General features: G+C 35.4%; 4 protein-coding genes and 1 pseudogene across 8 annotated transcripts; all 5 read right to left on the reverse strand.

Moving 5' to 3' along the window:
* Positions 1-31: 31 nt before the first annotated feature.
* LOC141693607 (FT-interacting protein 1-like) lies at positions 32-4,136 on the reverse strand. Of its 2 annotated transcripts, XM_074498760.1 has the most exons (3): positions 3,998-4,136; positions 3,563-3,762; positions 32-2,635 (listed from the first exon to the last, which is right to left on the reverse strand). In XM_074498760.1, exon 3 carries the CDS (start codon positions 2,560-2,562, stop codon positions 193-195), a length of 2,370 nt encoding a protein of 789 aa, XP_074354861.1. In that variant the 5' UTR covers positions 2,563-2,635; positions 3,563-3,762; positions 3,998-4,136; the 3' UTR covers positions 32-192. The 2 variants fall into 2 exon arrangements, with proteins under 2 accessions (XP_074354861.1, XP_074354860.1); XM_074498759.1 differs by lacking the exons at positions 3,563-3,762; positions 3,998-4,136 and adding an exon at positions 2,790-3,496.
* Positions 3,791-5,721, reverse strand: LOC141693608 (uncharacterized; annotated as a pseudogene).
* Positions 5,722-7,095: 1,374 nt separating this feature from the next.
* On the reverse strand, positions 7,096-11,198 carry LOC141692472 (methyl-CpG-binding domain-containing protein 2-like). 3 transcript variants are annotated; one of them, XM_074497327.1, is made up of 6 exons: positions 10,984-11,198; positions 10,555-10,657; positions 9,412-10,136; positions 9,274-9,331; positions 7,764-7,917; positions 7,096-7,598 (listed from the first exon to the last, which is right to left on the reverse strand). In XM_074497327.1, the coding sequence occupies exons 3-6, from the start codon at positions 10,116-10,118 to the stop codon at positions 7,354-7,356; spliced, it is 1,164 nt and encodes a 387-aa protein (XP_074353428.1). In that variant the 5' UTR covers positions 10,119-10,136; positions 10,555-10,657; positions 10,984-11,198; the 3' UTR covers positions 7,096-7,353. The 3 variants fall into 3 exon arrangements, with proteins under 3 accessions (XP_074353428.1, XP_074353429.1, XP_074353430.1); XM_074497328.1 differs by having other exon boundaries at positions 11,080-11,098; XM_074497329.1 differs by lacking the exon at positions 10,555-10,657.
* A 2,498-nt stretch (positions 11,199-13,696) lies between these two features.
* LOC141690304 (phospholipase A2-alpha-like) lies at positions 13,697-15,324 on the reverse strand. Of its 2 annotated transcripts, none has more exons than XM_074495036.1 (4): positions 14,806-15,324; positions 14,573-14,615; positions 14,179-14,304; positions 13,697-13,995 (listed from the first exon to the last, which is right to left on the reverse strand). In XM_074495036.1, the coding sequence occupies exons 1-4, from the start codon at positions 14,932-14,934 to the stop codon at positions 13,868-13,870; spliced, it is 426 nt and encodes a 141-aa protein (XP_074351137.1). In that variant the 5' UTR covers positions 14,935-15,324; the 3' UTR covers positions 13,697-13,867. The 2 variants fall into 2 exon arrangements, with proteins under 2 accessions (XP_074351137.1, XP_074351136.1); XM_074495035.1 differs by having other exon boundaries at positions 13,714-14,043; positions 14,806-15,269.
* A 917-nt stretch (positions 15,325-16,241) lies between these two features.
* Positions 16,242-21,375, reverse strand: LOC141690303 (proteasome subunit beta type-4-like). The gene is made up of 8 exons (XM_074495033.1): positions 21,262-21,375; positions 21,069-21,116; positions 20,926-20,990; positions 20,600-20,676; positions 18,352-18,481; positions 18,031-18,190; positions 17,754-17,939; positions 16,242-16,568 (listed from the first exon to the last, which is right to left on the reverse strand). Exons 2-8 carry the CDS (start codon positions 21,072-21,074, stop codon positions 16,455-16,457), a joined length of 738 nt encoding a protein of 245 aa, XP_074351134.1. The 5' UTR covers positions 21,075-21,116; positions 21,262-21,375; the 3' UTR covers positions 16,242-16,454.
* Positions 21,376-24,422: the final 3,047 nt, after the last annotated feature.

Genomic DNA, 24,422 nt, shown 5'->3' on the forward strand with positions numbered 1-24,422 from the left:
CTCTACTTAACCAACTAGTCAACACGCGGCCTAAGAACAATATATTTACCTTCCTGGTCACTTAAATAAACCAAACCAAGCTTTGAGAACATTACTTTACCAGGAAAATGAAAAAAACCCTGTCATTTGTACAACCATTGGACTGAAATTCAATGTGCACTTGTTTTGTTCAATGCAAGCATCATTTGATTCTCACAGCATGCTGTCTGCTCGAGCTGGCAATCTTCTGAAGAAATTGCTAGGAACTGAAGGCTGTTTACTTCGCAGTCTCGGGTGTCTCAGTACAAACAATCCTGCACCCAACATGACTATTCTGAAAGGAGTCGCATAAAGAACAACTGCAGCAACAAGGCAGAAGACTATAAAGAGGCTCGTAGCTCGTGGATCCCTCCAGCTGAGCAAAGCCTGAAACCTTTCACCCTGTGTTGCCATGTCTCCTATTACTGTCTGTATTCTCCCTGCCACACTCCGTAGCCTGTCATATCGCATCCTCGTGACATCCTGAGCCTTGGATGTAGGGAAAGTGTCAAACTCTTCATCGAGTTCATCTGGATGAACTGCTTCTGCCCAAGAAAGTTTAATGTCCATATGGGGTGGATGTCTTGGCCTGAACCAAAAGTTCCATATTCCAATGAGAAACATATAAAGGAATATTGTTGGAAGAATCAGCTCCGGGAAGCAAATTAGTATGAAAAACAGGACATGGACTAATACTGAAGTGAAGGGGTTCTTCCAGTGACAAACTTCTCCAAGCCATTTGCTTATAGTTATTGCTCCAGAAAACAGTGAAACAATCCTGAAGAAGTTGGCTTTGCTTCTTCTCATGCTCCACATGTGAGAATCTATATCAAGCATGTATTCAACAACTTCTTTCCGGAGTGGAGGCTCAGCTCGAGCAAGCCTAGCTGCTACTGTGTTCATTGCCTGAAATCTTAAGAAATCTAGTTGGCTTACAGTAAAAGGATGCAGGTAATGCATTTTTGGCAACAAGGGGTGCCAATAAAGATACATCATGCTTGCTAATGACAAGCAGGTGAACCGAAAGGCTAATTGCAGTTCCCCCATCTTCTTCACCCCGGATGGTTGAAGAACTAGAAGGGGGTAAGAATGTGCATATATCCGGTCAGTTTCAAGGGTTGATAATCGGATTCTCACCTTTCCGATTCTCGAGTCCTTTCCCGGGCCACTGTCATTCCCTCCCAAATGGCAATTGTCAAATGCACCTAAAGTGATCACGGTGCATGGGTCGTAAACCTCCCACGTGTACTGTTCATTCCATTTGGGAGCAGAGCTATTGACTATTGTTCTCGTTCTTACCCATTTCTGACCATACTTTGCTACACAGTAAGCATCGGTGGCTCCTTTGCCATCCACTGTCTTCATTGGAAGAAGTCCCTGTGCACTTAAAATACCGACCTCAAGGATACCTATAGGCTGCTTCCATAGTTGTCGATCAGTAGGTCGTTGATCACTAATGTACATAGATGATTCGTCCAGTACATGATAGGCACCTTCAAGACATGCTCTGAGGTGTATTCTAGTTGAAAATTTGAGTTCCATTCTTCTGTCACCTTCCAGTGCTCCGAAACCAAACTTCTCTAAGTTAAACCAACGAGAGTGAATAGGCCGGTGATCCAATCTCTTTTCAAAAACGTTGAGTGGCAATTGTATCCTTCCCACAGTTTCATCTCTTGAAGATGTCTTATTTTCAACTGTTAGCACCAATTTTTCTTCAAAAGGCTCTGCAGCCACAAAGATTAAGTCCTCATTCCAGAAAGGATTAGTTGTTTTTGTTGGACATGTGTTGGTCTTGAGTATTTGATTCCCAACTTGAGCCTTGACAAATACCTGAGGGAGTTGGCTTTTGTCTGCCGATTCTACATCATGAGCTTCAATTACATTTACTCTCAGATACCAAAGTTTTGGAGAAACATACACCTTTGAGCGAGCACTAAAAACGCCCTCTCCCCGAACTGTAGCAGCATCCGAATGCCATGCTTCTGGAAAGGCTTCATCAGCTTGGGTGCCCATCCAGACTGCTAGCATTATTTCCCCTCTTAGCTTGTTCTCACCTCGACGATCCTCAAGTCTATACCACTGAGGTGCCAAAGGGCTGTCTGGAGGAACCCTTGTAGGCACTTCATTCATATTAAACACAACTCTTCCTAAGTAATCATCTCTAGCCACCATATCTCTGTCTCTCACAAACACTTCAAGAAATGAAGCTTGAATCTTGTCTTTTGAGAATGCAAATACTTGTTTCCATTCGGGGTTCGTTCTCTTCTCAAAATGTTGAGTTTTCCCCTTATAGTTTCCTAGTTTGACCTCAACATACGGATCCGAGCTCCCTGTGACCTGATTAGGAGGAAGATCTCTGGCTTTCACAACTCGAACATAAACAAAGTGCATCTGCTCAACGAGATCATAAGTGCTTGTGATTCTCTCGCTGCTTATCCAACCTCCTCCACCACGCACACCTCCATGTGGCCATCGTTCCCCTAGCTCAGGTTTCGTGTCCTTGACCTTGTAGTCATCGTGGTTGGGATTTACTTGTGAGCCCATTTTATCAAATATAGGATTGAGATGAAGCTGTAGCTATCTTGTCAACTGTGTGTCTGGGGTTTCGACAGGAGAGCTTCAGCAAACAGACAACAGATATTAAGGAATTAGCATAATGTGAACCTCCAGAGAAAGATACTTAATATCAAGAAGACATCTAAGATAGCAAGAATGCAAGACAAACGGAAATGCAGGAAAATTTATTTCAAGAACAGGTTTAGAACTATTACCTGGATGAATGATATGGATTATGATTTACAGAAGTTAAGAGAAAATATGAATTCACACTTTTTTGGCAGTTAACTTTGAAATAAAGAAGGTTCTACAGGACTAGTTGCTACACTTCATCTCCATTTTATGAAACTGAGCTGTGGACATCTCTATCTGTTTTTAACATTCTTGCATTGCCTGAAGTGATAAAATCTTCATGAAATTGACTTCTATATTATGCAGTATGTCTTGCTGTGAGTAATGCTTTTTTTGCTTGTCCAGGGCACACTATATTGTCTGCTGCACTATAGCAACTCAGCAATCAACATAACAGGGTGCTATTTGGAGAAGCATAAAAGTACCTGCTTTCTTAAAACGCATTACTATAAAATTACTTCTTGGTGCTAAATATTAGTCAAAAGTATACATAAACTTCTAGGGAAAAAAGACGATTGATGCCTCCATTGAGACGACAAAGTTGTTCTTTCTACTTGGAAATTATATTCTGTATTGCTAGTTTGCCTGAAAGATTCTGTCATTATTAGCCCCAATAAGTATATTTATACTAGTTTAGCCCCGACTAATTATTAGCCCCGATAAGTATATTTATACTAGTCTAGCCCCGACTAATTTACAATCTTGGTTCCAATGCTCCATGGCAAAGGCAAAATTGTGGTTTCAGTGGCAGTGAACATAGTAGAGAAGTTCAAAGTGGTAGTTTTTGTAATCAGAGAATCCAAGAAACTGATAATGTATCTAATAAATAAAGAGAGACGAGAATTTGTAGTTGTACTTGGCTTTTGCTTTCCTTTTAAGCTCCACTCACTTTTATAAAGATATGCTTTTGTTCCTCATTATTTTTCTTCATCTTCTTCTTTAAGCTAATTTGTTCGTCTGTCGTTGAAACTGCAGTTAGTCATTATCAAAACCCGAAAGTTATTCGCCTATTAATGCATTGATATCTTGTTCCTTCCTGGATGTTTCATCTACAATCTAAAACAGTAGAGCACAAGATTGTGGACCATTAAATAAGAGGCTAATCATTCGAATATTAGGAGCATATAGATCCACATTATTGTAAGAATATCGAAGTACAATTCAGTATACAGTACAGTTATATATGAAACTCCAGACCTGGGGATCTATGTCATATCAGCATATAGTATAGATAAATGATCTTAATGTTTATACAGTTTTAAATCATTTACAAGACGGCAATGAAGTTTACCCATGCTAAGTCCACAAACACCCGTTTTTCCAAAACCTGCTTCAGAATCTAACCAATATAATAGACTGCGTGCCTCTTCAATGGTAGCTCTTCCTAATATCAGCAAGCCACTCACACACAACAGTTTTGCACCACGCTGCAACAATGGTCGCCTTTGTCCATAGAAAGGGCTGCAAACGAAACTCATATCAATAAAGAATAACTAGAGCATGAGGAAAACTTAATGCATCTTATATTTTCACCTCTCAAGTACCATAGTTGCTATGTTTTTTTTTAACAGTGGTCCGCCAATACGTAATCTCCGCTCAAAAGTATGGTCCCCAGTCCCTGCAAAATAATGCACAGAACTTGATCAGGCTCACAGACTGATGGTTTTGGAAATTAGAACTACGGACAGAACTTGTATCAGACAGATGGTTGTAGAACCACGGGTTTTATTCCATATTAAAACAGGGAAGAAGGTTGATAAAATATTTGGCTCATCGAAGCTAGATTTAACTATGGACAGTAAGTTAAGGGAATTCTAATGAGGCAGTGCTGGTTGAGTTCCCGAACCTGGTGGTTAGACACTACTGCAAAGAAGATTTATCCTAACGCTTCTGAATTTGTTAACTTCTACTAGTTTCTAGAATAGTAAATAACCCTTGTGTTTGCACTTTCCCCACTTTCTAACTTCAAATTATAATTAGGAACCAACAGGTGAGAGGACCATCATGATCATAGCTTTTATTATGCATTCTGGATAACTTAGCATGCTTCTACAAGGCAGGAGCTATAACATGTTCTTGTTTTATTATTTGGTATGACAACAAATTTTCTTTACCGCAAGAAACCATCTAGTTTTACTCTTTACTGCTATTATTGAGGTTATTAGCATTCTGAACATATTAACCAAACTAAATCCTAATTGCTTAGACTCTACTACACAAACATCAGGGTAGAGTTCCCACTGCATTGACAGATCTGTATCGCTCCTTGTGATAGCCTACATTTCATGTCAACCCTATAACAGTATCTGATTCATCGAGTTTCTTACAATTTTCTTCTAAGTTGTACGGTTTATATACAAGGAACATAAAGACCCTGTCTGTTTTACATTACAAATATGTTAAAGGGGGAATTGGGGACCAACTTTAGACTTAAAAAATGGTACAAACTGATCCCAAGTCTAACAACTAAATTAAAAGTCCAAATTCCAAACAAAACAAGATAGCACAACTTAAAAGAAATTGAATACACTAATTACAAATTTAATACTGAACCAGAAAATTTAAATGCAAGTTTCGAGTTTTAGTACCTGCAAGATGAACCACACAAGCCATCTTTTGACTTTCCGGAGGCAATGCACTAAGAAGCTGGTCATCGCAAGGAGTCCTGAAAACCCCTTGATTTAAACAAGCAGTTTTCGATTCCCAAACAGTTTTCCAAATAGGCTGGATCATCAAACAAGGTGGCCAATTCTCAGAATGCAGCTCAGGAAAAAGCTTATTGATCATTTTCTCAAGAAGATCGAGGTTCGAACCACCCCAACCTCTTGAAAAAATGGGGGACTTAATGCACCATATACATGGTCTAATACATAATGGAGCATTCCAACATTCATGCTCACCATTGTTAAACAAACCAATTCAAATAAACAACAAAACCTCTTATACTAATTCTTGAATTGGATGAAATTCAGATGATATTTTTGCAAAAATTGAAATTTTCTACTCCCTCCTTCCCAAAATGTTTTCTATTTACGTTTGCACTTTTGATTGTTAATATCTTTAATTAAATTTTAATATTAAATATAAAAACTTTATTATATTAAAATACTCATAAATACGAATTCAACAAGACTATATTTGATTTTATAGATTAGATATAAATTAATAGTCAATCGCTCATGAATAGGGTCAGAAGTCAGAATAGGAAACTTATTATTAGACGGAGGGAGTATATGATTTAGAACAAGAAAACAAACAAAACCCACAAATAAAAAATACAGAATATGTCAGATTCGACAGGTGGGAAAAAGATTAGATTTTGAATTTTTAATATTTATTTATTTTTAGAACCAACCACCAATATTCGCACAGATTAAACTCAACATAAAGACAGAGAGATCAGGTTAAGACAAGATACGAAAGAGACGAGACTTGGCGTAAAAATCTAGAGGATTTCATGTAATACAAATTTATTTTAATTACATATTAACTCTCTCTTGTACAACAATTAAAATAACTGAAAGCCCAGTGCCCAGTTAAATTGCCACAAGATTATATTAAATATCCTAAAAAATATTTGAAGTGGTATATTACTGATTTGAAAGCCCAATATATATTCATAGAAAAATAAAATTATTCAAATATTTGATTAAAACTTCAGTAACTTAATGGTCGTGTTGGTAAACTATATTTCATTTCAAATTCTGAATTTGATCAAATAAGCTGTTTGTTAATTTGGATTTGAATTTAATTTGAAATTCAGGACATTCAAATAATAGTATAACATAAAAATTTTAAATGACAACTCAAATTCTGTCGCTTGAAATTCTTCGGAGAACGTTTGTAAACTTACATTTCATTTCAAATACTAATATTTAAATGTTTTGAATTTCAAATGAAATCCAAATTTAAATTCTCAAACAGCTTATTTGATCGAATCATGAAATCTAATTTACTAAGCGGGCCATGATTTGAAATGAAATGTAAATTTAAAATCTAATTTACCAAACAGGCCATGGTTTGAAATGAAATGTAACATTTTTAAGCGCCCTCTAACAGAATTTGCTATATTCTCAATCAGAATTTTAAAGTAATAAAATTATTCAAATATTTGATCAAAACTTCAGTAACTTGACAGAATTTGTGATGTACTCAATCAGAATTTTAAAGTGTTCTTTTAAATTTAAAAACTGAGCAGTAGATTATTCAAATATAATAATATACACAAGGCCAAACCTTAATTTACTCAAAGTTTGCATATCCGCCAATGTACATGGTAGTAGTACAACTAAATTCTCATGTAAAGAGCAAATAAACATATATCCAGAAACAAGATCATTTGTAGATATACATATGTAGACTCTGGTGATCAAAACAAACGTGGTAAAATAGAGCTTAATCCACATACATTTTCATTGATATACTTTCCCAGACAACAGTTTCGCTACACGTAAGGCCGTAACAACAAACCAACTACAACTGTAAGATTCATCCTAAATTTTCTTCTTGAAAAATTGAAACGGCATGAGATTCTTTTAGCTTCCGTCTGAAAATCTAGTCTAGTTTTGCAACAGAAGGCCTGATAGAACTGTTGTACTAAACATAATGCACTATAAACAGCCGGCATACACTAGACTTAAACCCTGCCTAGGTTCTTCTCCCTTCATCTTGTTGGAGGTTCATATATGTGTAACCACCGTTGTACATCTCTCCACTTGGTTGCTTCGATCTCTTGGCCGGTCGATCAATAGGTTGGTAAAGAGGGGGCTGATAAGTAGCTGATGGACGATCTACAGGTTCCACAACAGGGGCCTGATAAGGAGAACCGTAGTCTAGCATTCCGAGCTGCAAGTCTGTATTTGCTTCTGGACGTGCCCATGATAAGGGCCTCACTGCAAGTAGTACAAAGTCCTTGGTCAAAGAGCGGGTATATTTTACTATACATATTAAATCTCCTCTTTTTCTTATTATTTTAAAATAATTAGTTTATACAACATTGGACACTATAAGCTGATGCTAAAGATAATATTATCATGTGTGCTAAGTTTATCACCCACCTTGAGAAGATCCGGGTGTCCCTGAAGTACTCCCATCAGGAAAAGCTATACGAGGTGTTCGCTTTTTCACATAGTTTTCCTGCAAAGGCCTTGGGATTTGAAAAGAAAATTGAGACAAGGCCACTCCTTCCGCCTCATCTGGATGTTCAAGCAAGTACCTGCCAATGTATAACAACCCCCCAATTGGGATAGTAGATAGCAATTGTCAGTACAGAACTCAACAGCCCAGAGAACCTATTATTGATTTGTTCTAGTACACGGAACAAAGATAAGGGTAGGGTAAAAAATCTACTTGTGAGGAGCAACTGGCACACCACTACACCAGTGCTATACATAAAATTATCCATATATTTAAGTGCACGATATTTTAAAAACAGAAGTGAATTCCCATTACAAATGTTGAAACTTCTTTTTTTAGGTCGGGAACAAGTGTTGAAACTTGAAAGGATCACAAAATTCAAAAGAGAGATTTATAATGTTAAGAAAAATACTGAAAAAGCTAATAAAAGTTTCTTGTAGCTCCACATTTTCAACTTCCTATAACCCTAATTACCAATTAGTCAGAACAATCATATTAAGAGGTCGTTTGGTTGACAGAAATTTAGATGGGTACTTGAAATACATGGGAAATAACAATTAATATAGTTGTTTGGTTGCACAAAATATGGGTATTAGAATTAGCCAGGAACTTCAAATGCCTATAAAACGTGGGAAGTTGGTCACCCCCCTACCTAGGTTGGTAACACTTCCCATGTTTGAATATAAAATCAATCCATATATTAAATAATTAAAGCCTAAAATTTATGTGTAAATAAAATATATATTTTTATTAAAGTTATTTAAAAATTAACAAAACCTAACTCATTATTTTAATAAAGTATAGTATAGGTGCTAATAATATTTCATAATATTAAAATTTGTAATAATATATGATACTTAAAATTTTAGTTAGCATACGGGTTTGTAATTAAAAATATAATTATTTCAATTCAATTTTTATTAATATTCAACTCAATTTTATTTTAAAATTTGAAATGTACATTTACAATTTATTAAAAATATTGATGATAATAAAAATAATTTCAAGTCATATGTTAAAATACTAGTAATTATGTTTTTTAATACACTAATAAAAAAATAAATTGAAAAGATGCATATTTTTGTATGATAATTTTTTATTTTATATATTAAAAAAATTAAGATAAACAATGAGATAGATATTGTAATGAAAAAGTAATAATTAATAATTCAAAAAAATTATTATGAAAAAATAAAATAAGTAAATTAAATAACACATAAATGTCAACCAAACAAGTTTATTACACTTCCTAGGAAGTGTAGGTAGAAAGGAAGTACAACTTCCTCGGTGAATTAGTTCTCGTGTGAAACCAAACAAGCACCAAGTAATTATGTCGCAACTATTTAACAATTGTTGAGTAACATAAAAAAGACCTACACATGATGAAAGTGAAATTACTGCAATTCTAAGATTACCAAGTAGCAGAAATAGGTACCTTTGAACTTCAACCATGGACCGGAGCCTCTTGCCTGATGGTGTAACATAATACCTGGAAAAAAAGAGAAAGATGAATAGATGATGCAGATGGAAAACCCTAAAAACTAAACCAGAATGTTAGGTGACACGTACACATCTGCGAATTTGGTTCCTCCGAAACCCCTAATCCTTAGAAGCCGCTCCCACCCAAGAGGGGCTTGAGCAATGTTAGGCCTGTCAATTGCCCACAGCCTGCTGCCATCCTGCCTTATATCAGGCTCATCATCGCATGATATCTCAGGACGCCACTCACGAGCTGCTTCGCATACAAAGGGCTGCTCCAAAATGTGTTCACGAATTTCCTCGTATTTTTCCTTAGACGGAATAAGCCTCCATTTGAAACATTTCGCACACTGAACGGTAAAAGCTCCCACAGATGGCAAATTCCTGGAAACCGAATTCTGTAAGTTGTATAACTGGGAACGTTGAGATGGCGTTAAAAAGTTAATAGGTACGGCGTCAGGACTAAATCCAGCGTCACCGGAAGCGCCATCAGGAGGACTGTAAAGAACCAGCTGATTCTGAGCATTATTGCAATCTTGATCATCATCATCGGAGCTATTATCCTTTACTTTTTCTACTGAAGTAGCTTCTGCAGGTCTCGGAAGATTGCTTTCCTCCTGATCTTGTAAAGCTGGAGCATTAATGTCAATCTGCTCCCCTATCTTACAATCTTGGGGTGCACTTGTTGCAGTGCCACTGATGACAGCTTGACCACTAATGCTGCTAGGCATGAGAGCATCAACGTCATTCTGTTCTCCTTTAATCTTGATTGTGAATTTTGGGAGACTTGGCTGCATTTCAGGATTCTTAATCACCTGTAACAAGATAGTATTAGCAACTCATGCACTTACTCTTACGATAACCAATATACTGCAAAAAAGAGTAATTATAAATTATTGCAAAGCTAATAAGTTACCAAGTTTAGTTTAACAGAGAGAAAGTAAAATAAATCACCGACTGAATGCGGTAAGAATTTAGAACTTAAACAAGATTTATGCATGACATCTGTTCAATCTTCCGTTACATTCTCCAACTTCAACCTAAATTTTTGTCCTGCCAATCTACAAAAGGATGTTAATCCCATCCTCCTACAAATTCATTCATTTTATTCTTACATTAATGCAATTCATCCAACAGAACACGAAGTCAAAGCGCCAATTTAATAAATTGAATCCGGTTTACCAAATAAGAATTGCGATGTAAGAGCAAAAAAAGGGGCATAAATTTGTATACCTATGAAGAATGTTAATCCAGAAGCTGTAGCGGGTGAGGAAACCAATGAAAGAAAAAATAAAGCTTAAACCTTTAATTTGGGAAAGTAAGGTTAGCTTTTAACCTGCAAAAATAGAAAATTCATAAAAATCCCACAAAGCCCTCATTAAAAAAAAACTTTAAAACTACAATATAAAGGAAATTAAATTATATGTGGGGTTCGAGCATTGCGCAAATATGATAAAAATGGATCAAGATTTCATGAGCTTGAGATATAAATGGATCAAAGATAATCATCACCAAAACAAAACTATGAACAAATAAATACATACAATCAAGTAAAAGATTAAATTTAAACCGTGGCTGAGCGAGAGAGAGAGAGAGAGGGAGAGAGAGAGGGAGAGAGAGAGAGAGAGAGAGAGAGAGAGAGAGGGAGGGAGAGAGACTGACAAGATCTAAGGCAGGGGGAGAGGGAGAGACCGAGAAGAATAAGAAGCTGCGGAATTGAAGTGGGGGGGGGGGGGTTAGTTAACATTTAATGAATACATTTTTTTGTTGATTTTGCCTCGGGAGATGAGATTAGATGAGATGAAACTCAAACCAGATGCGAGACGACGATGACAAAACACAACATTCGTTTTCCTGCCGTACATGTATACACACACATTACTTGTAATTATAACTTTAATTCTAAAACTCTTTATTCATAAATTAATTAAGTAAGTTACTGTTTATCTGCCATTATTTAAAATCATTTTCATACAAGCTAACCATTTTTTGTATATATGTTATTTCATCTATTCTTAAATAAAGATTTTTCATTTCTATTACAATTTTATTTTATAATTTATAATTGTAAATTAACCCAGTGCTAATAAAAGTATATTAATTGTAAATAAATTAAGTTCGTCAATTTTAGAGAAAATCATGAAAATATCTTATTTTGAATTATTTTGGGGGTCCACCTGTCTAAAATATTTTTTTATTATAAGTCTCATTCAAAATATTTAACGTTGAATACGCATGTAAAATAAGCATATTCTAACTTTTAAATTTTTATAAAGAATACGCATCTTAAAGATGCGTTATAAACACTTCAACGTAAAACGTAAAAAATGATACAGGCCTGACTGCAAAAATGGTAATATCCATGAGGCTGGTCATTTCATATAGCCATAAACACTGTTTGAAATAGCGTTCACCAAAAAATTCTTTTCTCCTTTGGACAAGTTCATTCTCAAACGATGGTCAAAGATAATTTTCTCACACTTGAATATTGTACTTGGGCAGTTCGAAAGTTTATTTTTATTAATAACATGTGGTTTGAAGTGCTGCAATGAGGGGATAAAATATTGTGGTGGGAATTAAAAAACAAATATTCATTGGAATTAATATATTCATTATTCTATTCCGATATAAGGTAAAAAATGAAATATTAATGTGTAAATATATGTAATTTTTAGGTCCCAAAATGACACACCAGGTTGAATTTTGTTATAACTAGTTCGTGAAAGTATGTTGACGAGCTTATAAATATATATATATATATATATATATATTCATAATTCTTTTTAGTATGTTTCAAAATGTTACACTTCTACTTTAATATAATCCAAAAATATGATATATAGAACTATGTTAAGTTTAGCAACGAAAATGACTCTGACATTTCATAACATGTGAGTTCATTTGCCAACAAAAAATAACAACACAAAACGAAAATAAAAAATAATACAATGCAAAAATACAAGTTTATGAAAAATAAAAATACATCATGCGTATCATTCATCGTCATCGTCATCGTCATCTTCATCCCTTTTTAACCCGCTCTATATATCAATATACAAGTTTTGGGACTGAATGAACGCCTTCATTTTCTGCAATGCTTCTCATAACCATATAATTAGCTGCATTATCCTTTCAACCAATGCATCAGTTAGGTAAATCGCAATAACATATACATAGACACATACATATGTTATCCATATAATATATTTTTTCATCACAATTAGCCAACATATAAAACATAGACTAGTTTACTCGACAATCACTCGGATCGCTGTTTACAAGCTCTACAGACGCAGACTAATTTACCCCATTTTAAATTTTCAACACATACAACGAGATATGTCTTGAATGGAGGGTATGGTGGTAGAAGTAGGTATTGTGAAACAAATTGAGGGTATGGTGTTGAGAGAAGACTAGAATATCAAAAGACAACTTTACAAAATTCATTTTCAGTTGTTATCAGAACCGTGGTAGAAAGAAAATGAACAAGAAAATTATTATCCTTCGTTCAAAATGCCATTATAATCTTAGGGAAAAAATGTCATGCTATTAAAATTCTCAAGTAATTTTTTAACTATTTTATAGTTAATCCGCAAGATTTCAGAACGACGTTTTTGACATGTTTTCTGGGACGAAGGGCCCTTTTCCTTCACGCCACGGGGTTGGAGTCCTCCGGAGTCCTTCCCCATGCCCCGTGAAGGGTTGGAGTCCTCCCCCATGCCTAGGGCGCGCCCTAAGCATGGAGAGGTCCTTCGGGGCCTCCTCTTCCTTTCTTTCATGATTCTCATGCTTTGTTCACTTTCCAGTTTAGTTGTGGGAGCAACCTCCTCGCTAATTCTTCATTGTCATCTCACTTGTGTTGAGAAGCGGCCACCCCGTGCGGCCACATAACACGAGCTATGAGGGTCCAAGGACATTTCCCCGGAGCCCGGGTTGTTCCTCATTTTTTTATCATTTCACTCTTTCTCCCTTAACTTTTGATCATCCTTTTTTAGGCTCCTTATCAATACTTCTTATTCGTCTTCTACTATAGCGACTGTCGTGGTACCCTCGTAGTAGCGGTCGTCGCGCACTTCCTCCACCATGATCGTCGTATTCTTCCGTCGTAATGGTCATCATAAACTTTCATATGCAATTTCACCAATCGTCGTCATAACTTCTCATCTCAATAGTCGTCGTAAACGACTCCCAATATAGAGAGAGCCCTATAGGGGGCGCTCTAGGCTCCGGAAACGTGTTCTCCGGAGTCGCCCGTTTTCTTCGTCGGCGGTAATCCGACCAATTTTCTTAAATATCCGATAAAATATCATGACAAATTTTATGATATAACATCTGTTAAATTTTGATATTAAGATATTAGCTATGTTCCTGAACCATTATAACACAGAGTTTTGATTGACAAACCAAAGATATGATATGAACAGATACATTGAACACCAGAGAAACACATTGAAGGAATTATTTCTTCATTGAACAGATACATAGACCATACATACATTAATAAACGGATTTGGGAGTTCTATATAATGCTAAAAATTTGGAGTGATCATGGTTTCGGATGGTGTCCAACAGCAAGCAATGCAGCATCCATGGCAACAGTGATGACTTTGATAACGTCTGCTGCTTCACAGGTATTTCCCCGAAATGTTGTGCCTCTTGCTTTCTTGAAGTTCCCTACGCAGTTCAATAAGTTCAGGTTGCATTCTAGGTTTAGATAATCATCTGCACATCAAACCATTAGTCCATTACCAACCAACCACTGTGTCATTTTCAGTTTAGAACAGGCTAGTTTAGGCCACTGTAATAAACATATCGGAAAGGAAATGGATGGCCTGCGGTAGAGTGGGAAGTACTCACTCTGTTTGGATATGATACAGGCGTCGTGTTTCATACAACAGGCGTCTAGTTCATCACAGGGCTTCTCTCCGGGGCATCCTCCATACAGAATCCCACAGTACTTCCCATATCTTAAAAGCGGAGCCACTGTAACAATTATACATCCTTGTATTACGCTAATCAGACACACACACACACACTCATTATATTAAAAAATTTGTATATATGATTATTAAAGTTGATTGTTTAGTTCTGTTTGTTGTCCGTATTAGTTGACCTGCTGGTATGATTCAGGTAAGACACCTTTCTTAGCTGTAATCTTTGTTTTAGCACTTCTGTCACAAATCTTAAATCTCTTCTGATGAAAAATAATTATAGTTGACAAGGAGAAGGTTTCTCTAGGTAGAGAACATACCACTGCAGAAGGATGATTCACAAGTTCTACTGCAATGTTTGCCCTGCAAAAGTGATTAACAGATAGTATTGTCAACCACATTGAGTCGAATCACGGAGAAGACTAGTATTTCTGATAATGATCAGAAACCGAAAATTGAAGGCAGAACCAAACTAGAAGAGTATGTATAAACATAAAAACCTTCACATGTAGAAAAAAGCGTGGCTGTGAAAGGAACATGAAAATTGAATTACCGGAGACAGACGAGTGTCAGCCTGAATCCCAAGGTCAAGGGCGTCAGCGGGAGCGGGAGCGGGAGCATAGAAGAAGAGCAGTTGGTGGATGAAGTAAAAGGATACAAGTAGCAACTTGGAGGGAGTCATGGAATGTAAGTGTGTCAAAGAATGACGCTTGGATTTTGCTTAAAAGCTTTATACTTCTGTAAATAGAATACAGAACTGGCAGAGAAGAGAATGCGTGAACGGCTGCAGCAATCAGCTGAAGCTACACCGGGGAGAGAGAGAGAGAGAGAGAGAGAGAGAGAGAGAGAGAGAGAGAGAGGTTTTGTGTTGTAACCTCTCGTGAGTGGTGACAATGTTTCTTTTGTTTTCATGTGTTTTTAGTTTGCTCAAATTTAACTAATCTTTGTGGCCCCTCAGCACACCACACCTCACCCATTTCATTACCTATATTCTATATCAAGTTGGAGTCCAGATCCTCCTAAATTATTGTTGCTGCATATTTTTCGGCATTCGTTATCCGTAAGATTATTGTTGCAACATATTTTACGGCGTTTAGTGAAAATGAGTATATTAGCAATAATCTAGTACTACTACAGTTAAATATTGATGAAGTAATAATCGATAAAGTAATAAGCTCGTTAGAATAATATTTTTCTCCGGTCCCAACATAATAGACACAGTGTATTTTTACTTTTCGTAAAGTAATAAACTCGGCCAAGTAGTATTTTTACTTGGTTCCGACCCAATTATTTTAAAGAGGTTTAACTGATATGTTTTGTTGTGACTATTAGCTAGGTAAAATGAGGAGAATTTCATAAAACAGGGCCATATCTATGATTTCAATATCACGCGTAACTGTAAAACGTCGGAATTACAAAAGAAATGTTTTTGGCATCAAGTCCTCCTTTTTTCTAGCATGCTAGTATCTTTTAATCCTCCATTGTTTACCCATTTTCCCCTTGAATACTTTGGTGTCAATTATAACAACAAATATATTTGATAAGAAATCGAGATTAATCTAGGAACCAAGGACTTCTGTATGATGCAAAACGGATCTCATTTGATTGGAATGAAATTTAAAATGGAAACATAAACACATACAGTATTTACATTTTGGCATTTTAAGTTCAGAATCTGTCAACTGCTTGTTCAACGATTTGTCTGTGCCAATTAGATTGTTTTGTCAATTGGTTTATCGATTTGCAAGCTTAATCGCAAACAAGAATTAGTAAACTTACAAAATGAATCGCTGACAATCAGGCTTTCATCCAAACAAATATTATATCCATGTTCTATAGCAGATTTACAGAATACATTTAAGGGTAGGTTCTGCCCTGTCGGGCATATCTGAGCATGGAAATTTTTTAACTGGGATAATGTTTAGCATTAGAACAGTGAAGACCATGATCTATGCCAAAAAGAATGGTTGATCAAGTTGCAAAACTATATCTAATTAACCCATTTTCACTTTTAATGACAAACAAACAAGTGTACGAATCCACAGAAAATGCATGATAGGATGATCAGAAGGAATTCAAGTTAAAACATACAAATAATGTTACCAATAGCAAACAGGTTTCTAAACCAGAAGAAAAATACAGCCTTTCATAGACAGAGACCCGGAGTTCCTGAATATTCTGGAATGCTAGAAAACTAGCTACTTACCATGACCCTTCTGCTCCAGCTGTTGGATTCTGAAATGCCCCATACCCCCAGAAAGTTTTCAAAGAGTAGGGCTGGGATATTGTCATGCCCTCTTCAGTGAGGTTTGCTATCTGCACTTGCAAAAATTCATTTTAGTTTGCATACAATGTTTAGAAATAACTGAATCATATTTATGCATACCGTCGCCTAAAGCTTCCTAAAGCACAATAAGTGGCAAATTATTGTGCGATTGAGTGCTAAATTACATGTATGAAATATGCGAACATGAATTGGGTACAAAGGAAAGATGGAACTGGAAGGTTGAGCAGATTAGAATGATCTTTCTTGCTGGAGTGACAATGACAATAGCTTCAAATCTAATAATTTCTGACAATGAAAAGATTAAGTTATCACTATCATCATGATTGACAACAAGAAGTTATAATTACTTTACTTCCTATAGAGGTCTATAATGTACAGAACGTTCTTACGTTCACCGTCTTCATTTAACTCAGATTCTATTGTTCCATTCAGGCTACACCGAAGGATATTCATACAAAAGATAATTGTTTACTTGATACATTTACAATATTTTAAACAGAACCTGTCATGAAAAAAGGATATTTCCAGGAATACTGAACTAGAATTTTAAAGACAACAGTCAACACAAAAGGCATTTGACTTGGGTACAATGGTCTGTCAGATAATCTTTGTGACGAGCACACAAAAATCTGAGACAAAAAATTCGCATACTTCGGAGCACGCTCCTGAATTATTGAACTGGAATTATAAAGACAACATTTAACAAGAAAGGCAGTCAACTTGGGTGCAATTTTTTCTAGGATAATCTTTGTGAGATGTACAAAAAATTCTGAGATTCACAAATCACATACTCGTAACACGTCTAGCACAGAACTCTCACAGTAGAGAACATGATATGTCTCATTGGAGTCCTATCACCTTACATTATATTTACATACTATAATTTTACATTAAACACTGCATACTATTTTTCACTTTTTTGCAGTTCTAAAAGCACATAACATTCAAAGCAACCTAAATTACAAAGAGAGAATTTAGTAGCTCATCATTAATGTCACATGTGTAAGAACATGCTGAAAAGTTGTAAGAAATGTAGTGGCCTAAATTGAGAAGTGCATTGTTTAAAAAAATCATTTAATATAATCAAACAACTGCCAATCATGGAGCTGCGGATGTAAACCGCAAGGACACCATAAAATTTTGATGCAGAATTAATCATGGATCAGATTGCAGCTCAGGAATACAGTTGTAAGACTCTAGTGTGATAAACAAACCTGAAGCTTGTTGACAGCAGACCTATCACGGTACAGAAGAACACGCATGCACTTCTCCAGTAGCTTGACACCCTCTTCAAAACTTAGGTCTTCTTTCCATTCATCACGTAGAATTGGTCTTGCCAGGTGATTACCAAATCCAGTTGCCACGTGATTATCCTCAAAATGTACACCAATCATGCTGACCTGCAGTGACATTAGCATCGTCCCAATCTAAGTCTACAACAAACAGGTATAAGCTCTCAATAAGAATCACATGATGATTAAGAAAGTTTACCGATCCCAGGTACTTTTGCCCATTTTTCACTCCACCCAGAACAAGGGAGTTCCATAGTGGGTTGAACTTGTTGCGACGGTTATACATCAGTCGAGTCAAATAGTTGTGCACCTCTTTAGGTCCCAAGGAATTACCATCATCCCACATGTTGTCATGCAAGCTGCATGGGTAATGTTTCAAATTAAGGTCTGTTGAGACTTGTAAACGATACAAGGAAGCATCTTATAAATGGCAGTCGTATAATTTCAAGGTTAAAAATGGAAAGAAACAAAGAGAGTGATTAGATGGTAAGCAATCTTTTATATTAGAACAGATACTCACATAAGCTCATCAAGATACCGTAAAATTTCCTGGAAATCACTAATTTCCCCACTAGCACCTAGAACAGAGTGTTTCCCCACTGACTTCATTCGCTCTACACTCTTGTAACGCAATGTAGAGCCATAGGAGCCTGAAGACAAACAGAATGAATAATGTGAAAATGAAGCACATAATTTAAGGTACTATTTACTTAAAAAAAACTAGTTGTACAATGTTAACCCACTTATCGGCTAATATAGTTCATAACAAACAGTACATTATAATATTCTATTATCCTCTCTAACACCATCAGCAAGAACAAGTCAATTCACAAACCAGTTAAATGCATACTTTTTTAATGATTAAAAACATATGTAAAACCTCAAATATGATTTTGAATGCCTGAGAGGATGTCACCAGTAGAAGTTGGACATACATCATGGAACTCAACTTAATAGCTTTTTTATCTTCCGTTCTTTTCACTCATATCATTCCTTTCAGAGACATCATAGAAAACTCTATCTAAGCAATAAAATTTACAAGACGTTTTAATAGAACTATGTTAGGACCTGTCCAGGCCTGCTCTTTGTATAAATATAAAAGGAAACAGATTCCTTTATTGATAAACACACGCACACACAATCGGGTGGTATTCGAGAGACCACCCACTCTCCATAAACACACTTAAATCAATCTTATTTCTTCATCACTCAAACATATAAATGGCTTCCCTATTTATAACCCCAATCTCAACTCACAATCCCTAGATTAAAGCTAAAATATTATGATTCCCACCAAATCCTCCCTTTGAAATCCATAACTGATGCACACACTAATTATTCAGATTCGTAACTGATTTAATATTTATTCTATTTATTATGTTTCCTAACATTACCCGCCGCCCAAACTTGAACCTTGTCCTCAAGGTTCAAATGAGAAAATTGTTTCATTCTTTCTTTTTCTTTTTCTTTCTAATCCAGAACCCCTGCCTCTCCGCCAATAATTTTCTAAATTCCTCCCAGTTACAAGAAGGCCGCTGACATTCCCCGCAATAGTCCAAGAACAAAAGATCATTTCTCAAGTATACTATAACCGACCATACCTTCTTAGTTGGCGTTGAGAGGTTTACTAATTCAAAATAACTGTCAAAATAACTTTCAGCCTTCAACGACCCACCTTCAAGTTTTAAGCCTTCGAATATTTCAAGTCTTTGTGATAAAGAGTCCATGGATGAGCTTGGAGGCGATGAGACATCAAACAAACAAGTCTCTTGTTTGTTGTTGCCACTATTAAAATTTAATGGAGTCTGCCCTAAAACCTCCGATACTGGTGGTTGCTGATGAGACCTTTCATCTTCTTGAAGTTTTCCAAAATCATTTTTTTGAAAATCTGATTTAAGCCCTCTATCATTCGCTTTTACTCCCTTCAGCTTCTCCTCAGTTTCGTAGACCGACTTCTTGGCTTGTTCCAAGCCTTGCGAATCCTCACGAGCAGACGAAAATGGTCCAGTAGTCTTGCGACTATAGTTGTCCATTTTTGCAAGTATGGCAACCATACCTTCTTTGAGGAAAGAAATGTCTTTTTGAAACTTTTCAATATCCAACTTCAAAAATTTTGCTTCCATCTTTTCAAAAAAAAATCCCCTGGAAGTCGTCGACTCGATTTTCAACTTGTTTTGCACTTGTCGTTGCCCCAAGAACAGACGTGTTCTGATACCACTGTTAGGACCTGTCCAGGCCTGCTCTTTGTATAAATATAAAAGGAAACAGATTCCTTTATTGATAAACACACGCACACACAATCGGGTGGTATTCGAGAGACCACCCACTCTCCATAAACACACTTAAATCAATCTTATTTCTTCATCACTCAAACATATAAATGGCTTCCCTATTTATAACCCCAATCTCAACTCACAATCCCTAGATTAAAGCTAAAATATTATTATTCCCACCAAATCCTCCCTTTGAAATCCATAACTGATGCACACACTAATTATTCAGATTCGTAACTGATTTAATATTTATTCTATTTATTATGTTTCCTAACAAACTATTATCTTAGGCAAGTTGAAATAATATGGAGTCATGTAGTCCTATGTCATAGCACCATCTTTATTAAAGGCAAAAACAAGATAACACCGTAATACCAATCAGATTAAGAAACCTTGACACACCACTAAGTAAAAGGTGGGCATGAGATAAGTTGTCTACAAATATGGGGAAAGGTCATTGTAATAGTATTAGTAATTGCTGGGTGTAAAACTAACCTCCCATGTCAGCAGCCATAAGGATCCCGTCCTTGTATTTGATAGCGACCACAGAAGTACCAGTCACATATGGGTACCTGTAGGAACCCGTGAAACGGAATAAAAAACCCAGCTCCTAAAAAAGTGTTAAGAATTCAAACACGGGTAAAGTATCTACTTAGCAGTGATTTGGAGATTCGATACTGTATGTCAAATGATCCTTCATTGATCAACAAGTAAAGAACTAAATTATCATCATTCCGAGGTTCCGAATTGCTCAATAGAACCGGAAACATAAACTTATGTCTACGAAATAAAAATGTAATGGAGCTCGGAAAAATACATACAATGTTCTTTGAGAAGCTGCTTCGGGGTTCATTAGGGTATTGGTAAGTTGAACAGATTCTGACATCTGAAGAGAGAAATTATATAATTAGGCTAAACAAATAATAATACGAGTTTAACAGACATAAATTATAAAAAACCTTACATTCATTTTCGGAGCTTGTTGAGTTCAATTTGGGAGTAATTGTTAATCCTAATGATAATACAAAATTAGAATTGAGGTAAAAGATAAATAAACACGAAATAAGAAACATATATCGTCTCCAATGGTATGATCTGCGATGTGAATAAACCTAAAATGAGAGAGAGAGAGAGAGAGAGAGAGAGAGAGATTATACCTTTGTTGGCGATCGACTGCAGAGAGAGATAGAGATCGAGAGACTCCAGAGAGATATGAAAAGAGACTGAACTTGGACAAGGGGAAACCGTGAAGGAGCTGCAAGTTATAAACCCCCATGGGCCTACCTGCCTAAACTAGCCCTTCTCTCCTTGTGTGTATTGGGCTTTTGTTTCTTTTGCTCTATTAGCTTCTAGGCCCGTTTTGGCTTTCCTTATATTAAAATGAACAAATTATTACGGTTCGGACCTTGAAAACATGGTTTAAACCATTACATGATTTTAGGCCTCACATGGGTCGGATTGACATGGTGAAATGTGCTTTTTATAACCATATTCAATTACAACGTGTCGGGAAAATTTTAACCTTATCCATAAAATATAAATTTTAAAAACATACATATTAAACTTAAAAAATATATATAATTAAAAATGACACATTAATGAATTGGGTTGAGGTTGGATTTGATTGGTTTAATATTACAAATTTTGTAAATCGTATATAACCCATTTACGTTCGGGTTAAATAAGTAACAATCATATATTATTTAGTATATTTTGAGCTGGGCTTTTTTAATTAAAAAAGGTTGAGTTGGATCAGTTTAAACGATTTACACAACCCATGTGCAGTACTTCTTATTTCAATTTATTTTATTCTAGTTAATTGTTTTTACATTGTTATTATCGGTATATATTAGCACTCATTATCACTGCATAAATTGCTCTTGAATGAATGTTTGAGTGATTAATTTATTTATAATTAATCAAATTAATGATAAGTCAATGAATGTGCTTGGCTATGATAGATAATCAAGTTTACTAGGTTGTAATGACTCTTATTGTTCACAAATAAAAGATTTGCTAATGATTAATGAAAGTTCGTGGTGGTGTTGAATTTAATATTATCTCATAATATATCATCAACAAAGCATGCACGTGATAAATGGTAACCTGGTTATAAAACTTTAATTCTCTCTGAATATTACACTTCTTTATTTTCTAAATATTGATATGGTACATTTTTGTGTCAAAATCGATAAACTCTAAATGTTTGTTCAAATAAGATCCATGAAAATGATGAGACTCGTTTGTGCACAATGATACAACTCGAAGAGGTACTACAGCCGATTAATTATAAACGAAGGCGTGCACATCGATTATCAAAAATATTTATAAATCATGTCTGCTCTAACAAGTCTTACCAATTATATATATCCAACAAAGTAACATTATGCCTCATTTAAGAATTAACGATGATCAATTTTACGCACGACAGAGTAAGATGAGTTTGATATTAAGTTGGTTTGTCAACCATCAGATAGCCCGAATCTTAATGTACTGGGTCTTGGTATTTTAAGTATTTTAGGATCCACACCAAGAACCTTCAAAAGATATGGATAAATTACTAAATACTGTAATGAAGGCCCTCATTGTATAATTTCCACATTGTCGTAATAATGTAATTTTATCACTGTAATCTGCATTATAAAAAAGATCCTCCTGATAATGAATGATTCACTGCAACCTGCATTAATGATTTAAACACTCATTAAGTGCCTCAAATAAAGGTCAACTAACTTAGCGTGGATAATTTTCATATGATCATTAATTGTAATGTCATTATGTGAACAAGTTATTACAATTTTACAAACCTAATATATTCAATAGTCTGGGTACATAACTCTTGCTAAAACATGACTTTTAATGTAAGTATTATTTATGTCTTCTTAAAAATAATGTAAAAATATGGACAATCAACTTTAAGTAAGTTTACGTGTTCGTATGGTTTTGTTATTAAATCACGATGACTTTTGTTTGTGTGTTTTTACTTGCTTTAGTTTTAATGCACGTGTAATACTTTGAATCAATAATTATTCCGGATAATGTATACTTTTAAACTATATTTGAAGTACGTTTTATATATTAAAGTTGAGTTTGATAAATAATTTTTATTCTTTTCGAGACATTTCAGATAGAAAAGTAGGCCACATAAAATGAGACGGTTTATTTGAGAAATTACAATCGTACACTAAAGAATATATATCTCGGTCATACATAGCCAATTATTATATATAGGTGATTTTGTTGTCAAAAAATTAAAACTTAGGCCATTAGACCGCAATTGAGTCAATTTAAATTTAAATTAAAAACAAAATAATAGTAAATAACACAAGAAAGTTTAGCCAAAAGGTCGGGCCAAAAGCTCTCGCGCAGCGTCGAACAGAAGTAAAGGCCCTGTTATATAGGGCAATAGCCAAAAATACCACATTTTTTAGAGTCTGTGACAAGAATACCACTTTTTCAAGTATATGGCCAAAAATACCCATTTAATACACATTTGTAAAATGGGTAATTTTAATACGCATTTGAGAAATAGGTATTAGGTAAAAAAAAAAAACAAAACAAAAGACACGCATTTCTGAAATGCGTATCACCAACATTTCCAAAATGCGTATCTTCATGCTATACTCTCAAAAGTTTAGTTCTAAAAAAATTTCTCTCTCGCATGAAAGTCGGCCGCCCTAGCTTCACCTAACCCTAGCCGCCCTACCTTCTTTTTCCCCTTTCTACCCATCTCTATCTCCATATTCATCTTCAACTTCTTCTTTTATTCACTTTTTCTTTAATAAAATCGAGATTTGTTTTACAAAACTCGAAAAATCCATTACAGTTTTTCACTTTAGTTTTCAGATCTACTAAGTTAAGAGCTTGGATTTTATAATAAAAATCAGTTTTTGGATTCAAAATCTCTGGTCTAACAACATATTACAATTTGGTGTTATTCCGAGATTTTTGAATTTTGGGTTTTTTTGTATTGTTTTGTTTAAGTTATTATTTGTGTGTTTGATTGTCTCGCTTTATGCGATGTGTCTCGCTTTGTGCGATGTGGTGGTTGTGTTGAAAATGAATTGGATGGTGTATTGGGAGATCTGGATATCTCGCATCAACAACACTTTCGGCAGGTCTATAGCTGGTGTCCGGCAGGTAGATAGCCGGGGTGCGTTTGGAACGGTGATGAAAATAACATGTGCTCATCTCTCACGAAAAATATTTGTTCATAATATGAGGCCTCTAAACTCCGTTGTTGCAACTGAGTCCTCTGAACATTGCAATATCAATCGAATTAATGTGAGGGTCAATTGTGAGCTACTGTTTTTGGGGG

The sequence above is a fragment of the Apium graveolens genome, chromosome 10 (genome assembly GCF_009905375.1).
Source record: "Apium graveolens cultivar Ventura chromosome 10, ASM990537v1, whole genome shotgun sequence".
Classification (NCBI taxonomy): domain Eukaryota; kingdom Viridiplantae; phylum Streptophyta; class Magnoliopsida; order Apiales; family Apiaceae; genus Apium; species Apium graveolens.